The following is a 17625-nucleotide window of genomic DNA, read 5'->3' as shown; positions in this document are numbered from 1 at the left end:
GCAGAACATAAAGGAGCAATTTCTGCATATCATAAACGATTGCTTCTTGATTAGCTAGGCCTGTGGCCCACAAGAGGAGAAGCTGTTGTTGCCTTAGTCCTAAATTATACCCAGGAGTCGGTGCAAGTAGCATGAAGAATCTCCTAAGCAAGAAAGGTACCATTCCCATCAACCCACTCCCCACAGCACATACCAACATCCACCCTCCCCCGCACCACCAGCAGGGGAAAAAGGGTAGAAACTCCCTGAAAGACCCTGACCCAATAAGGAACCACTCTAGGGGAAACTGTGGCACTCAGCGAGCCATGAGCAGAGCAGGGAAGCTGACTGCCAGGGAAACTGCTGAGTAACCACATGACAAGCAGAGGAGCAGGCTGCAGCAGGAACCAGAGATCTGCATACAGAGCAGGCGTGACCAGGAGCAGCTGCAGCTGGATTCAGGTCCATGCAGACCCTGTGGGAAGTAGCAGGCACCCTGCAGTCAGATGGCTGAGCAGAGAGAGACCTGAAAGGACTGTGAGAAACTGTGGCTAGCTCAGGCTCTTAAAGGGACAGAGGCCTGAAAATTAGTGAACCAAAGCACCTGACACACCGGCAATGAATCTCATAAGTGGTTGGCGTGCCCTGATTGGTTGTTCGATCCATGAGAAGAGGCTTTTGGCCTTGCTAAGGACAATTATCCTCAGCCAGAGATCATGAGGGCCTTGTAGCCTCGCTCCCACCACATTTGGAGCAGCCTGCTATTAGGAGCTCTGCTGCAAGTGCCCCCCAAATGAGATACACCAGGGACCAATTTTACGAGGAAATTTGCAAGTTCCTACATGCCTTAATGGAGGACTGGCCTGGGGAAGGCTTCGGAGGCACAGGGGGCCTAGGGAGCTCTCTCCCCCTACTTAGCTGCTCCCCAGGGCCAAGTTAGGAACCAGTTTTACCTTGAAGTGTAACTGCTTATGCCACTCCCCTTTCCTGCCAGTCTCAAAGTTATCCCTTCACTCTAGCGAGCTGCCTGAGCATTTATTGAGACCCCCCCCCCCCCCAGCACTAGCACCTCTTTGGCCTAGAAGCTGAAGCACCTTCTTCCCTTTTCTCCAAGTCATGCTACACCTGGTACACTACTGAGCACTGTAATAGACTTGGTGTGTTACAGTACTGAGCAGCTATGTTCAACTGGTGGTAACTCTGGAATACCATTACATTCCAGGTGGGAGGAGACACAGTTGTTAGATTTGGCTGGCAGAGCTTGGGTTGCTGGTGCCTTAGGTACAAAATACCAGGGGACTGCTTGGTGGTTGGAAATCTCCAAACAATTGACATGTCCCCAGTTCCTGATGGGGGAAATAGACAGGGGACCACTATCAGAGAAATATGGCAACTCATCTTCATTGCCAAAGTGTGTACTGAGGATTGGCTAAGGCTGGGCCAACCTCTTTGAACTAGCTGCAAGAATAAATGGCTAGAATAAGGCCATCAAGATGGATTTTCTTGGCCTGCTGCTCATAAGCAGAGCCCAGGAGGCGTTTGAAGAACTGACACGAGAGCCCAGGGGAATATGCCCGTGTCGAGGATGCCATAGAACAGTCTCTGTACCAAAACACACTCTGAGTAGAACCAAACAGCTTTCAACAACCAGAGACAAACAAAAAAGAGAATCTGCCTGCAATTTGGGGATATGCCCTCTGTGGGCTAGAAAGGGATGATTTAAAAATTTGTTGGTAATTTAGGACTAAGGCGACAACAACTTCTGCTCTCGTGAACCACAGACCTAGCTAATCAAGAAGAAACAGTTTAAAATGAGCAGAAATTGCTTTCTTTGTCTCTTGGTTTTCTAAAGAATCCAAGTACATGCAGCCTCCCCAGAAGGTGATATGTGGTCTAGAGGTGTTACAACCTGAGTGAATTTGCCTGATCACCTCCCACTATTCTTAGTTTCTGCAGGAACTGTGGTTACCCTCCCCCTGCAATTACATACAATCCTTGGTCTATAATGATGCATAAAATTAACACGGTTAGATTTAACTTATTGAATTAAGGTTTGTGGAGGATACTGCAGGAAATTGCCATTATCTGTCACAATCATAGATTTCCACCACAACTTCCAACAACTATCAAACTCTCTCTAGACCACTCCCACACAGCATCAACTTCATGGACACCACAGTCAGCTTCAACAAGGGAACCCTACAGACAACGATATACACGTTTCCATTTCTCTTTCTGTTAATATTGGTATTTGGGAAATGTGCACTGCCTGTATTCTTTCTGCCTTTTGCCCCTTGTCTCTTAATTCAATAAAAAAATGTTTTCCTCAAAACTATGTTATTTACAGTATATTGTACAGAAACAAAGTCTTTGTAGATATGCATTGGATATATCTGCACGGATCTCCACATTTACCTCCACAGACCTAGCAAGCAACACACACACACCCTCACACACACCAAGAAATCTGTTATCTCCAGCCAGGAACTCAGATCCCACAGAATATGTTCCAAGGAAACAGTCCAGCATGCACTTCTTAACATACTTAAACCCACCTTCACCAAACAACGACACAACAGAGAAGTAGATCACCTTATGGAATGGGCCATCCAATATAGAAAAAAACACTGACTGCACACCCCTAGTTGTCATGTATGACCCCACCCTGGCCCATACAGGGTAGCTATGACATTTCAGGATGCAATCAGAACCAGTGAGGGGCTGTGTCATCCCTACTCTGCAACCTAGGATGCCTCAGAATGCTTTGCTGCTGTAGCTCCCAACCTGAACTCCTCACAAACAGCCAAATATCATGTAGGTCACACTCTGAGTGTCTGCATAGGGCCACGGTTCTGGTTCAGCAACTCTGATCCAAGCAGCCTGTCAGCAAACACCTGCCATGCTTATTACTTGCAAGGTAACCCCAACACACTCCCAGTCCCAAATTCCTCTCCCCCCACCCCCGAAAAAGGTGTTCTGTACTGTCCAGCCCTCTCCTGGACAGTTAGATGTTTTAGGTCCATTGTCCCTGTTTATTGTTCCCTTACAATAACCCCATATCAAATAATAATAATAAAAGCAATAACATTCGTATGGCAATAAAACAATGGGGTTGAGATTACTAAATGGTTTTAGTCACAAAACACAAAGCATCATATTTAGTACATAAAGTAGACACCCTATAGGCTGTGTTAAAAGCATTCTTTTCAATTTGATATATATTCTGGAGTATGTGAATTTGCCACTGAAGTTCAGAAATTTTCTGTACTTCTGGTAAGACTGCAAACAGATTCTGGAACCAGTCAGGCACTAGGGTAGCCCAATTAAAGGGTATCTGAGGCTGAAGGGCTAATTGCAAAAATTCTCTTTTTAGGCCAATACAATATGACTGCCTGCAGCAGTGGTGAGATTAAAATGTATGTCTTGTAATATGGTGGCCTCTACGAGCACACAACTGTCATTAGCTTAGAGAAGCAGGTATCCTATCAGGATAGTTTCTTGTCCTATACCCTTCCAACAAAAGCTGTAATTAACTGTGACAACTTCTCCTGGCTTCAGTTGACGTACACACTGAAGCTGTGGGGGTTCTAATGGCGAGAGCGTCCATTGGTTTCCTATCCCAATCCAAATATTGTTATTTTAGGAGCACTGACTATGAATTGGTTAGGCATATCAGGTGGCTTGATTTCCCAAATGTCTCGGTGAATCACCCAATCTCACATGCATCCTCCCTACGGGCCCGGCAGGATTCGGTATGTGGGAGCCCACACTCCCTGTAACCGGTCCATATGCTTGGAAGGAGCACTCTGAATGCACACACTTCCACCCAGAGAATTTCCAAGTATGCCTCCATGGCCACAGGTCAGATGGTACTCCTGAGGTGTCTGTAAGGGCTGTGGGCCAAGCCTGGTGCTCAAGATCACTCTGAATGGCCATTAGCTGGTCACTCACTTAAAATCCTGAACTTCTGAGCACGCCAGATCCCACTGCAATGCCTTCCCAGCATCAGTGATATTCAATACCATCTCTCTTAGTACCTTCTGGGTCATAGAACTAAGGGCTGAAATAACATGCAATTCACCCACTCCCACCTGCACCTGAGTTAACTGTGCTCCAGAATTAAGACCAGAGGCCTTTTCCAGTTGGCCTAATTTTTCTTCATGTTCTTGACTTTTGTGGATATTCCAAACTGCAGCTGCGCCATTAACCCCATCCCACAAGTGTTTAGCCAAGTTTCTTTCTTTCTAGGGGAAACCCAGTTCTTTTGCTATGCTAGCTGAATGGCAGCTCCTTTTAGAGCTATTTGGATATGTAGAGGTAATTTGAAAACTGAATAAGGACAGTGTGAATTTAATGGTCCCCAATGTAGCATTAATTACAGTTTATCGGTGTCCCAACACATTTTTTTGTGAAGTATTATACCACATCTGTTGGCCATACACCTTCACAAAGGGCAGAGAGGCATTAATATTAATAGTATAAGTATGGGTATATTGCAATAAATTGCAATATGGTACAGGATAAATCATTAGTCACAGGAATAATTTTCAGTACCGGTAAAATCTTCAGTGGCAGAACAGACGCTTTGAGTATACGTTTGATTATTTACTAGTGAGGCTACTGATCGGCTAAGATCTAGAAAAATTTTACTTTCTCATCCCCACCCTAAGTTCGTTAAGGAGGAGAGGCTGAGGAACATTATAAGTTTCATTTTCAGGTAGTTTTGGCTAGCTTCGGCAAGCTATTCTTCGAGATTTCGTAGTCTTAATTCACTTAGCTGTCTGGCAGTGAGGCAGCAAGGGAGAGGTTACTAGCATAATCACCTTGCTTGCTTGGAGGCTTTATTATGTCCTCAGGTGGAGAGGTTGTTTTCTTAGCAAGACTCAAAGGCTCAGTGGGTCTGTCAGCAGACAAAGGAGAGGTTACCAGCTCTTTTACCTTGTCCTTCCCTCCTGCTGTCCAGAAGGAGCAACAACGCCAGAAGGAAAGATAGACCGATCATCAGTCAGAGAGCCATTACAGTGAGAAACAGGGGCAGATGGTCAATTCGTGGCACTTCACAGCGGCATTGGTAATTAACTGGATTTGATAAGGGTCTTTCAGCATGGGGCCAGGGCAGTTCCTCGCTGGTGGACCTCCATGTAGACCTAGTATTCTGGTTTCAGCGAGCAGCAGAGCTACTGTATATAAAAAGACCTAACACATTTCATTAGTGCCTGGCAATAATTAAGCATTGTCTTATTTATTAAATGAATGTCCATCTGAGCCAGGGCCAGCAGGGCACTGTTGGTAGTTGCATTGCGTGTCCTGGTAGAAATTTTATGAGGGCTGAGTTCGGTTTTTCAGTTGGGAGTGGTTCTCAAAGGGCATTTGGCGATACTGGATCTGTGAAGCTGCACATAACTTGTTATAATTTGTCCAGTAAAATTAGGTTCACAATCAATGTTGCTACTCACAGGTATCCCAAAGTTTTACAAAAATTTTGGGGCTCGTCCGGGATCCACAGATGACTTCCCCAGACCGGAGGACCGCGGGCAGTCTCCCACCAAACCCTGGCCCCATTTGAAAGGTAAGAGACCTTTTGAAATCTCTATCGTGGGTTGTTGGTGGAGGACTGACCCGTAGGCTCAGGGTTTGGGTGCGTTATAAGCTGGATCTGAACCTTTTTTCCATCAGACACGCCCGACGTCCCTCGGTCCGGTTCTGTTCACCCGGATCTTGTTTGGTCCCGTTCTGTTCATCAGGATTCTGTTTAGTCCAGTTCTGTTCATCTGGACTTTGTTCCCGGGGAGAGCCACTGGATGTGGCTAGGTAGACCTCGGTCCAGCTCCTATCGGTCCGTAGGTCTTGGTCTGGCCGTAATTGGCTGGATCTTGTCTTCCGCCCTGACAGCTCTGTCGGGATTTTGATTTACGTGCCTGTATGTGAGTGAAGGTTCAGATCCAGCTCATAACTCACCCAAACCCTGAGCCTACGGGTCAGTCCTCCACCAACAATCCATGATAGAGATTTCAAAAGGTCTCTTACCTTTCAAATGGGCCCAGGGTTTGGTGGGAGACTGCCCGCGGTCCTCCAGTCTGGGGAAGTCATCTGTGGATCCCGGGCGAGCCCCCAAAGTGTTGTGGAAAATTGACCACACATTTTAGATCAGACAGCCTGAGGCTCCTTTATTTCATACAAGCACATATGCAGGGAGAGTCAGCATGGCCCCGCACAAGAGGCAAACTGCTCTGCCTTCCATAAATTTCTAGCCAGCTTATAAAGGTTAAAACCACAGACAAATTACACATACTTCAGTATTAATTACTTTATTTGGAATACATTGCAAAATTAATATAGAACAAAAGCAAAAACAAGTGTCTCACCCACTAGCCCCCCGTTACTCACTGTCTGTTCCTTTGTGGTCAGTAACCTTTCTAACACAACTATTGTGGTTATATATTTCATAAGCCTGGTCATTGCAACTTATGCTACTTGGGGACTTTATCACTCTACCCCTTATGCCCTTTATACACACAAAGCCATTGTTCCATTTTGGGAACTTTCCACTGTGATTCCTTTTACCTCTTGACACACACAAGCAACTTTCCATCATTCTTTCATCACTCTGTCCCCTTCCTCTCTTCTCCTTATACACAGAGACAAGCTGAACCAAAGTTCAACACAACCTAGAAACAAGCTTATACAAAGTTTAGGCCTAAAAGCCTGGCCAAAGTTGTAAGCCCACCATATTTTCCCTCACACTGTCTATCCTCCCACTCCCCTTTCACAGGGTTTTGGTATCCCTATGCCCTGGTTAAGGAGTTCAGTTCATTTGAGGGTGACCCCCTCAATCAGGACAAACTAAGCACAGTTCTGCTGCCCTTTACTCATACGATAAGGATAACAACATTTCACTACCCATGCATTCAGTACCGGTCAAAATGGATCACTTTGGCAATGCAGCGCTGTCTCCTGAATACCTAGGCAGAGTAGGTGTTTATGCAAATATGGTCTGGTCCTCATTACTAGAGGTCATCATCATCATCATGTTCCTATTATGCCTCTGGTGTTTAGGGCAGTGAGGAAGCTCCTCCACTCCTGTCTGTTTCTGGCCAGTCTCTGGCAAGGTCAGGGGAGAACTTATTCTGACCCTGCTTACATCAGTTTTTATGTCTCATTACAATAATCTGAAACCCACTAACTCTCCTTTGTCCTATAAGTGCAGAAGTGTTAATTGCCCGCTTCATTCTGAATGGTTTCTTGCAACATGTTAACTCTTTATGTTTAACACGCTGTTCCACCTTAGATTGAGTGGTGACATTCTGATTACCTTTCCCAGACCTGAAGAAGAGCTCTGTGCAGGTCAAAAACTTGTCTCTTTCACCAACAGAAGTTGGTCCAATAAAAGATATTACCGCACCCACCTTGTCTTTCACAATACTGTTTCCTAAATATATTGTGAGCCAAGCTTACTATCTCATAAGTACTTATACCGCTTCTAAGTCAGCAAAAGACTATAAGGCTGGCAGGTCTTGTCTGGTATATCATTGCTTATGGTGCTCAATAATATACTCTTTAGGATATCAGCCTAACTCACATCTATTTTTAAAAAACACAGTATATAAAAAAAATTGATATAGAAAGTTAAAGCAAGAGGAAGTTTAAAATGCAGCTTTTCTGATTTGGTATAGATGCTCAGAGGGGCAACAAACATGGTTTTATTGCTAACAAAGGGTGATCTTCCTGACATTTGCTTGTCTCTGCAGTAACAGAAAGCAGAAGTCTGCTGGAATTCTTTTGGATAGCTTGAATATTTAATATAATTTAACAAATAGATATATGCATGTTAGGTACTTTTCAAGAAGCACCATATGTTTGTAAGTAATGATAAATATATCTTAAACTTCAGTAGAGGCACAGGCAAGTTTAATGACCCATTAATAAAATTTATCAACATTTTTGTATTAATACTGCATTGAGGTATCTCCCTACACCTGGCCACCAGAGCCTTTCCAGACTCTGAAGACCAATTGCAGGATATTCTGTCTTCAGGGACATACAGCTGTGCTGCCACCCTGGAAGGTTAGGTAGGGGGTTGATGGAAATGAAAGATGCCTGCCTGGCAGATTCATCATAGCAGTGACTAGAGTTCAGTTGCTGGAAATCTTTGAAGAAACTAGGTTGTCAAACGATTAAAAAAATTAATCACGATTAAGTGCAGTTTTAATCACACTGTTAAACAATAATAGAATACCAATTGAAAATTATTATAAATATTTTGGATATTTTTCTACATTTTCAAATATATTGATTTCAATTACAACACAGAATACAAAGTGTACAGTGCTCATTCTATATTATGTTTTTATTACCAATGTTGGCACTGTAAAAATGATAAATGAAAGAAATAGTATTTTTCAATTCACCTCATACAAGTACTGTAGTGCAATTTCTTTATCATGAAAGTGCAACTTACAAATGTAGATTTTTTTGTCTTTATTAAGAAAGTTAGTGGACAGGTCCCATAAGAAAAATACCATGTGTAAATATCTACATAAAGGGATAGCAAAGTAATCAATATTAGAACATTCACAGTTGTTAAGGAAAATTCTTTGAAATGTTTACAAAATCCTGTTACAAAAGTGTTCCATTTTGCAACCCATACTCACATTCTGTAGCACTAACTGGCATGTGAATATGGGTTGCAAAATCTGGCAATAAGTAAATGACTGTTTAGAAATGCATGTATGTATAAATCAGGATTGTTTATTGAAGTTTAGGTGCATAGAATAAGTACTTACACAATCACTGAAATACAAACTTTATTGAAAACAGAACTTATATAAAAAGGTCCATCACTAATATATAGTGGAGCATTCCAATAATGAATTTAGGATAGACATATTAGAAAGGCAGAGATATACCACAGAACCCTACATGTGTGTATCTATAGCATAAATAATTACCTGGTCCTACCATTTTGTGCTCATAGGTCAGCCTCCAAAGCCGTGCTCTGTCGAGTGGAGTTCACCAAATACACAGACTACACAGACGTGTGTATGGAATCCATCACCTGGTCCTCCATCATTCCATCTCCTGTAACAATCCTGCTGGGTCTAGTAGGCTTCTGAGGATGCCTCAGTGAGGCCTCTCCAGTATGACAGGATCTGCTTTTCACAGTTACTAAGGGACTGGAGCCCAGTGTTCGTGTGCCACCTCCATGCTGAAAGTGTTCAAAATGGCACCAGGGCACAAGAGGGATTAAGCAAGTTTGATGCCTGTTCCCACTCCTCTTTTGGCCTCTGAGAAGTAACCCAATATCTGCTATGAAAGTTGCCCAGAATGCAGCAAGCCTAGAAGCAGTGCAAGGCATCCTGGGAGATGGACCTTGACTGCACACTGCTGTGTGAACACATGGTTTCTACAGTGTGAACATACACAAAGAGTGTATCTAAACAGGTATAATTAGACTGATTTAAATTACAACTGTGTAACTTTTAAATATAGACATGACACTAGTCAGCGATACAAGGACTAAAAAAAAAAGTGTAGTTTTGAACCATAAGCATACGCCATAGATTTACTGTGGTGGGAAGCACCCCTTAGAGTGCTTTCTTTTGTTTACACTAGCCATCCAGGTTCCCTGAATATTTCCTCATCTGTTTGGTAGATACACTGTGTACTTTGTGCCTTCTGTAAGAGCTTCGAGTTTCCCTAAGAGCTGAGTCCTATCCAAAAGGAAGTGTTTCAACACAAGTTTACTGAAGGTTGCTGTGTCCTGTTCTTCCCTCTGTTTTCCCTGGGCAAAGTGACAGTAAAACAAAGTCAACAATTGCGGGAAATTCCATGTCTACTGGGCGGGAGCAGAGTGGAGGGGGCAAGTGGGGAAGTATATAAACCAGCAGCCCCATACAGCAGCAATGAAACCGATCTCCCTCGCTTCAACTGCAAACCAGGTATGTGAGATTTTTTTCCTTCCTTGAATCACCAGCATGAATAGAATGTGAAATTGAGCATTAGACTCAGTCAGACTGATTCCAGTTTCATGTAATCTAATCTAATCTGTGTTTGTGACCCCAGCCTGTGTTCCCTGAAGTTTGAGTTTCCTCTAACTCGTCTCTAGAGCAGGGGTTCACAAGTATGTTATTTAGCACTCACAACATGCTTGGTGCTGTACAGTGTATATTAGGAGATGAAGACTAATGTGGATGGGTGAGATTCTGTGGCCTGCGTTGTGCAGGAAGTCAGACTAGATGATCATAATGGTCCCTTCTGACCTTAAAGTCTCTGAGTCTATGAGCCAGGGTTTTTTTTAAAAGGTATTTAAGCACCTAAATATGCAGCTAGGCACCTAGTGTGATACCTGCTCTTTAGGCACCTAAATCCCTTTAAGAAATCTGGTCCATAGTCCCTGTTCCAAGAAGTTTTACAGACAAAACAGTTCCGGCTAACATTTCAGTTGTGTGTGGCCCAAAGCTAATCAACCAACTAAATGTGGCAAATTTTCAGAGATTCTGAGCCTCTCCCAACTAATGCTGAATTCAGTAAGTGCTGTGCTCTGGGTGCTCAGGACCTTAGAAACTCACCCCACATGTATCAAAGTGCATTAATATGGATTTGGAGATCAAAATTTTTAAAACGTGTTAAAATACAGGCCCTTATGCACTGGCTGAGCAAATGAAGATGCATTTTGAGCGCCATTCATTCTGTATGTAAATTTTTTAGCTGCTTTGGTGGATTTCCATTGAAAAACTGAGCGGGAGGAGTGAGTTTTTCAGAGGGATCTGAATGACAAGACAGTGATTTTCTAGTACTTCCAGGGTAACAGTGTCCAAATTCAAAACTCTTCCACCCTTCCCAGGCTCAGTCCTCCACAACCTCTTTGCCCCTTCCCTAAGCTCTTCAAAGTTCTTCCTCACTTTATTCCAAACTGCTGCCTTCCAGAACTTTCTCCATAGAAACCAAGATCCTTTCAAGCCACTGACCCTCACTGCTTATTATCTGGAGTTTTTCTTCTCCCAGGCCTCTTTCAGAAGTCTCCTCCCCACAGCTGCCCTCTCCCTTCAGGGATAGTCCCAGGATAACAGCTCTTTCCTATAGACACTTCCATGGTTTCTTTCCCCCAGAAAGAAAACTCCCACCTACCTGTCTCCGGAGTCTCCTTTCCCTAGTGCCCTACAGTCTTTTCTTTATAGGAACCACCCAAGTTGGTTCTACCCAGCAGGATCCAGCTCCAGGTGCCACAATATGGGCTAGTCAGGCTCCTCAGCTCCCCTTAAACCATCACTTGTAATGTGGAGTTTATAAATCCCATCACAGGACAGTTAAAAAGAGGCTGAATAACTGCAGGGCATGTTTAGCGAATACCTGTGATGGTGCAAACCATTACTCAGCTCAGCATCCTTAATTGACAGACAAAGTTCCACCTAGACCAGACCTTTTGATCATTTTCAAAATGGAGCACTTCTTCTCCAGTGACTTTAGCATGTCCTGTGTCCAAATACAAGAGTGCTTCATCATGGGTAGATTGCGGAAGAATTCAGGCAATGTGTCCCAGGGTCCCCCTAGGTTTAACAGCAGCCAAGACTGAATTGCATTGGCTCAATTGTGTTATTCTGTGTGGCAGCCTGAGGAGGACTAAACTAACTATGCCCTGTGCACTGCAAGAACGGCATCTAGTCAGATACCAAACCTCCAGTGCCCTCAGGACAAAGCCCTTTTAACTGTTATTTCCTTAAAACACAAGACAAATATAAACTAAAAAATAATTGATATTTGGGCTGGGTTTTTTTTTGGGGCACTCATTCTTTTTACCCCTTTGTTTTCAAGTGGAGAACAAGGGTCCTGCTTTTTGGATGGATAACAGATGGCACTAACGTAGTCACCAACCTTCCAGAAATACATTGTACCTGTATAGGCGTAGCAAAATGGATGAATGTCTCTGAAAAATCAATTTCCCCACCTGCTGGCCAAACTATATGTTGCAACATCCAAAGCATTTAGCGTTGTTTTTTGGGTAAGAGAGAATTGCCTCCCCTTGATCCAGCATCACAATCACTAGCCAAAAGGTCTCAACAGTATGCTGCCTTCACCTTCACCAGCTGGTGGTGTTTGCAAGGCAGGGAGGGGTGGCTAGTGATTGTGATGCTGGATCAAGGGGAGGCAATTCTCTCTTACCCAAAAAACAACGCTAAATGCTTTGGATGTTGCAACATATAGTTTGGCCAGCAGGTGGGGAAATTGATTTTTCAGAGACATTCATCCATTTTGCTACGCCTATACAGGTACAATGTATTTCTGGAAGGTTGGTGACTACGTTAGTGCCATCTGTTATCCATCCAAAAAGCAGGACCCTTGTTCTCCACTTGAAAACAAAGGGGTAAAAAGAATGAGTGCCCCAAACTAAAAAATAGGATATTCAGCAGAACTTTCCCTCATCATGCCTTGTTATGTCCCTATACACGCTCGACAAAGTTACCTCCATGGTGTTTACACCTTCCGTTGTCTAAAGATTGTTACCATGTTCCCCACCCAGGCCTTTGTCATCCTAACCCCATCTCTGTGTACTTAGCTCTTTTGAGCTTTCCTCAGTGGTCAGGCCGTCAGCCCCTGGTGGGTTTTGTGGCTCTTCTCTTAATTACTGGTACTGACTCGGTGAGTCTGAGGTGAATACAGGGTTCCAGAATGGCAGGCCAGAGCTTTCTAGTAAGGGAGTCCCACCTCCGTGCTCTGAGATGTGCTGACTCTCCACATGCAGCCCACTAATTATACTGTCTTTTTAAAAAAAGAAAATTGCTCATTCTCATCCCCAGGTGTCTGTTTAAAGCCTTTCTACACAAAATGAGGAACCTGATTGTGTGTGTGCTCGCCCTAGCACTGATGGCACAAGGTGAGTCCCCCACTTGTAAACCCTCTGTTGCTTCTCACCATCCTTCATGTTTTCCTAACTGACCCTTTTGTTCAATATGAAATATTAGAAAGGAAAAGTTAGACAAAGGGTAGTTCTACACTTATGGCAGGGTGTAGGGTACAGACGCTATATGCCCAGCTAGCACGGCTATAAACAGCAGTGCAGGCAGTGAGACACTGCTTATGTGAGTAGAGTGCTCTACACACCTGAACCAAAGGGTGTGTATACTGCACAGCTCTCTAGTCGCCCAAGCCATGCCTCCCTCATCTGCACTGCTATTTTTAGACATTATTGTCCCACTGCCTTCCGGCTGTGGAGCTTTTCCCTATCACAGGAAAAGGCTCTGCTAGTGGAAAAAGGCTCTTGTGCGGGGGAAGCAGTGGGGAAAGGCTCCAGCAGCAAGGAGGTGACAGAGCCTTTCCTCACTGTGTCCCTCCTGCCAGAGCCTTTCACTGCTGCCTGTAGCTATGCATACCCCACATGCTACCACAAGTACAGACAAGCATTGACAAGGTCAGAGACTGATCCATCCTCCTCCTGTCCACCAAATCTGCATATTTCCATAGCTAGATATCGATTTATGCTACTTATAATCACCCCTTTACCATAGTATCTGATCACCTCACAAGCCTTAATGATTTTACCTAAGCAATACCCTTTAGGAGGCAGGGCAGTGCTATTATCCCCATTGTACAGATGGAGAACCGAGGCACAGAGTCACTAAGTGACTTGCCTAAGGTCATTACATTCTGTGGCACACCAGGGAAATTAACCCACGTCTCAAGTTCCAAGCTTGCACCCTACTTGCTGGGCAATCCTCCTGTTCAATCTACCCTGCCCCCACAAAGAAAAGTTGGTGGAGAGCCTCACATTTCAATCACTCCTAAGAGAAAGAAGGCACCTTGCCCGTTATCCTGTTGATCCTCCTTGTTTTATCTCCTGCCTCCTTCAGCTGTTGTGTCTCTGGAGTGTTATCATTGCCCTAATGGCGGAAGATGCTTCACCACTCAGAAATGCAGGGATGACCAGGATCAATGTATTACCATGTTTTTCCCTCTCACTGGTAAGAAAGACAAAGGCAGGGTAACAAGCTGGGGTCACAGACGCTTCAGATTACTGTAATACGGAGCTAAGTGCACAGCAGCCATGATGGATCAGGCCAAAGTCTTTGACCAAGCTCCCCAGCCATGGGTGAGTGTGGGAAGGGCCTGAAGAGAATTAACTGAGTGTCCAGCCCAACCCTGCCCATTGTACCCAGAAGGAAAGCTGCTGGATAAATACTATAGTACCATGAGAGACAATGAGGTAGGAAGATGGGAAACTGAGAGACAAAGCAAAAAGGGAAGAGGGAAAATAAATAGGGAGAAGTAGCAAGGAAATGGATAAAGAGGAAGGGAAGAAAAGAGGAACATTGGAAGGGGTGAGAAGGAAGAAGAAAGGTTGAGAAGCAGAAGGTGAAGACAGTCCCGGGTTTATAATGGCACCAATGGCTCCATGGAGACAGGCCCATGCTCAGAAGGGGGCCCCAGCCTGGTCCGCTTGCACTGCACCCTGAGACCCCTCTGACTCCCCTCACCCCCCACTTGCTCCTCTTGGCATACCCCTCTGCTCCTTTCTGCTCCCTGGACGGATTTCAGTGCACCTCCGGCTCCGGGCAGTCTCTGCTTCCAACCACCTGTGGGGCCCCACCTGTCTCTCTGGAGCTGAGCCACCTGGGACTGGTGCAGAAGCCTGGCCAGTGTCAGCCGGGTGGGGGAGGAGGAGAGGGGACAGTGCGGGGAGCTTGGCTGGGCCCCTCTAGGGGAAGTGTGTCTTGAAAGAGCCCAGCTGGGGCAGGCCCTGGCCTGGCTGATCACACCACTCCCAAGGGACTGGAGCGATTCCCGGCCCCAGGACCAGCTCTGACTGCACGGCCGGCTCAGCCTGGCAGACACAGTTGCCTCCCAGCCAGGCCAGTGACTGTGGCCGGGAGGCAGGGCGTTGGGGAGTGGGTTTCTTGCAGGGGTGGTGCTGGGCTGTGAGGGGGTGGGGAAGATGTGTACGTTGGGGCACTAGGGAATGGGGGTTCTGTGGGGGTTGCTGGGCAGTTGTGGTGGGGCTGTGGGCGGGGGGGTGCTGGGCAGGGGTGGTGTTGTGCAGGGTGCTGTGCATTTGTGTGGAGGAGTTGGGGATGATGGCATAGTGGGTCTGGGGGGGCTCTGTCCATAGGGAGTCGGGAAGATATTGGGGGGGGCTGTGCAGTGAGGCATGGGACCGCCCCCAAGGGGAAGGCGCATGCTGGCAGCACAGGGCCGGGCAGGCCCCTGTGTGTCTGGCAACTCCCGGTTTGTAAATAGTGGCCTTGCATGGGGCTGGGCGGAGCTGGGCCGTCCCTGCCATGCCAGGCCCCATTGCCCCTAGCTGGCCCCTCACTCTGGGGACTGACCTCCCCATGTCATGCTCCACTGCTCCCATGGGGGCCCACAAATAAGTTTGGCACCAGGCCCACAAAAGGTCAATCCGGCCGTAGGTGAAGAAGAAATAAGTGGTGGCCTCACCCAAGTATGTTATTCCATCTCCCCCTCTCTCTCTTCCTGTCTCCCAGCCAAATACGCTAAGCGATGCTCCAGGACGTACGAGTGTGAAGTCATGAATGCCATGGGGGGGTCTGCAGTAAAGGCCATTTGCTGTGGCACTGACCGGTGCAACAGATAGACAGGAGGTCCTGCACTCTCAAGACCAACACCAGCAGGGTGTCCCTCTCCCGCTGCAGTGTGACTGGAAATCTCACTGAGGGGCCTTGCTGAAATCTCGCTCTCTCACACACACACATACACACACACCATATTATTCTTATTTTAGAGAAGAACACTCATTTGCCATGGGTGTTTTTAGCAGCTGTACTAGTGACTCCATGGAGAGCACCAATAATAAAGGATATTACAGTCCAAGGTCAGCTGCAGTTGCTTTGCCCTTATGTCCATTTATTAACATTTTTACAACATAACAATCTTTCTCTTTTTACTGGTGCTCATAAAGATGAGGGCTGATAATGCAGGTAACAGACAGGTGGTGCAAGCTTTCCCCATACACAGCGCTGTCAGTTCTGATCTGTAGCATACCTGTCATTCCACTCCTGGATTCACCTGTATTTCTGCCAGCTCATCTCAACCCTGCGCCACAGCATCTCCTGCTACTCAGTCCTCAATAACTTGCATACACCCCACCCCAAAAGAGAACTGCTTATTCCCTTCAATCCTGCCTTGCAGCCCCGCTGCTGTTCCAGTCCTGGGCTCCCCTCACAACTCTGCCAATGCCCCTCAGTCCTTCCCTACAGACATCACAGGCTACTGCACATCACCCACCCACTCCTGTAATAGGCTCATGACCTTTGGGTGAGGTACTGAAGTCCTCAATTCTTGATTTTAAAACACTTCAAGTTACAGACCCATGCCCCATGCTGCAGAGCAACGTGAATAACCCTCAGAGTCTCTGCCAAGCTGACCTGGGGGGTGACCTCATATGGCAATAAGTTAGACCAGGCACATATGGATGAGACCCTGAGCATGTGGATGAGACCAACTATCCAGACACCTGGGAAAGAATTCTCTGTAGTATCTCACAGCTCTCCCCATCTAGTGTCCCATCTCTGGCTGTTGCAGATATTTGCTAAGAACAGCCCCAGATGGACCATATGTCACTGTAAGCAATCTCAAACCATCCCCTAGGGAAACTTATCATGCTCAGGCTGAAACAAGTTAGGATTTTTGCCCCCACTTCTCCCCTTCGGAAGATTGTCCCAGAACTGCAATCTGATGGCTAGAAAACTTCATCTGAACCTGGTCTGAGCCACCAAAATCAAGTCACCTTCTGAGGGAACATTAAGACCTTGGGGCCTCATCTGGATGTCAGAGGTTTCAGGACATTAAAGACACTGTCTGCTCATGAAACTGCTCATTCTACAGGGTCTGAGTTGGTTCATTTGGTGGCTGCCCACCAGGGCTGTCAGGTGATTGTGAAAGAGCTTAGTCCTGGGCATGGCCCAGCCCCTCCAAAATGGCATGTTCAGTGAGAAGATCGGGGTTCATAATCTTAGCTGGATCTACATTTCACTCACATTGAAGTGGGATCCCATTGGGACAGGAAGCTTTGGTCAGCTATGGGAAAGGGGGACACTTTGGGGGTCTGTCCTCCTTTATGTGTCTCATCCCTTAGTTTGTGTCTCATTGAGAAAAACTCTGGTCTGAAACAGAGGAAAGAGAAGAACCAGGTCATAGCTCATTTTAGTGGCTGCTACATCTCAGGTAGTTGCAACTTCTGACTTTACCTTTTTATTGTATTGAAGGAGCTGAACACCCAAGTGGGCCCGCAGCAGTCGGGGTGGGTGTGTTGCAGGAGGAGATGTGGGCAGTATCTGTACAGGGAGCAGAGAGAGAGCAGGTAGGGTGCATTCAAGAGCAGAAACCCCTGGGGTTGCAGTCAGGGCCGGCTTTAGACCTATTCCACCAATTCTCCCGAATCGGGCCATGCGCCTAAGGGCCCCGCACCCAGTGAGAATCCCTTCCCTGGCTAGAGGTACTTTTTTAATTTTTACTCACCTGGCGGTGCTTTCGGTCTTTGGTGGCGCTTCGGCAGCGGGTCCTTCAGTGCCGCCGAAGACCTGGAGCAAGTGAAGGACCCACCGCCGAAGTGCCGCCGAAGACTCAGAGCACTGCCCGGTGAGTACAAGCCCCACGTGTTTTTTTACATGCATTATCTTTTTCTTAGTTATCCCT

At 46.0% G+C, this 17625-nt stretch overlaps 2 protein-coding genes across 2 annotated transcripts in view; one reads left to right on the top strand and one right to left on the bottom strand.

Moving 5' to 3' along the window:
- The window catches only part of GALNT8 (polypeptide N-acetylgalactosaminyltransferase 8), a 355437-nt gene that overhangs the window by 274340 nt on the left and 63472 nt on the right, over positions 1 to 17625 (bottom strand). The gene's annotated exons all lie outside the window — the stretch shown is intronic.
- Positions 9767 to 15806, top strand: LOC120405606 (CD59B glycoprotein-like). Its single transcript, XM_039539244.1, has 4 exons — positions 9767 to 9917; positions 12774 to 12850; positions 13824 to 13934; positions 15456 to 15806. Exons 2-4 carry the CDS (start codon positions 12802 to 12804, stop codon positions 15563 to 15565), a joined length of 270 nt encoding a protein of 89 aa, XP_039395178.1. The 5' UTR covers positions 9767 to 9917; positions 12774 to 12801; the 3' UTR covers positions 15566 to 15806.

Source organism: Mauremys reevesii, linkage group 1, assembly GCF_016161935.1.
Source record: "Mauremys reevesii isolate NIE-2019 linkage group 1, ASM1616193v1, whole genome shotgun sequence".
Taxonomy (NCBI): domain Eukaryota; kingdom Metazoa; phylum Chordata; order Testudines; family Geoemydidae; genus Mauremys; species Mauremys reevesii.
The sequence above is the reverse complement of the archived record's forward strand: the minus strand, read 5'-3'. Positions and strand labels throughout refer to the sequence as shown.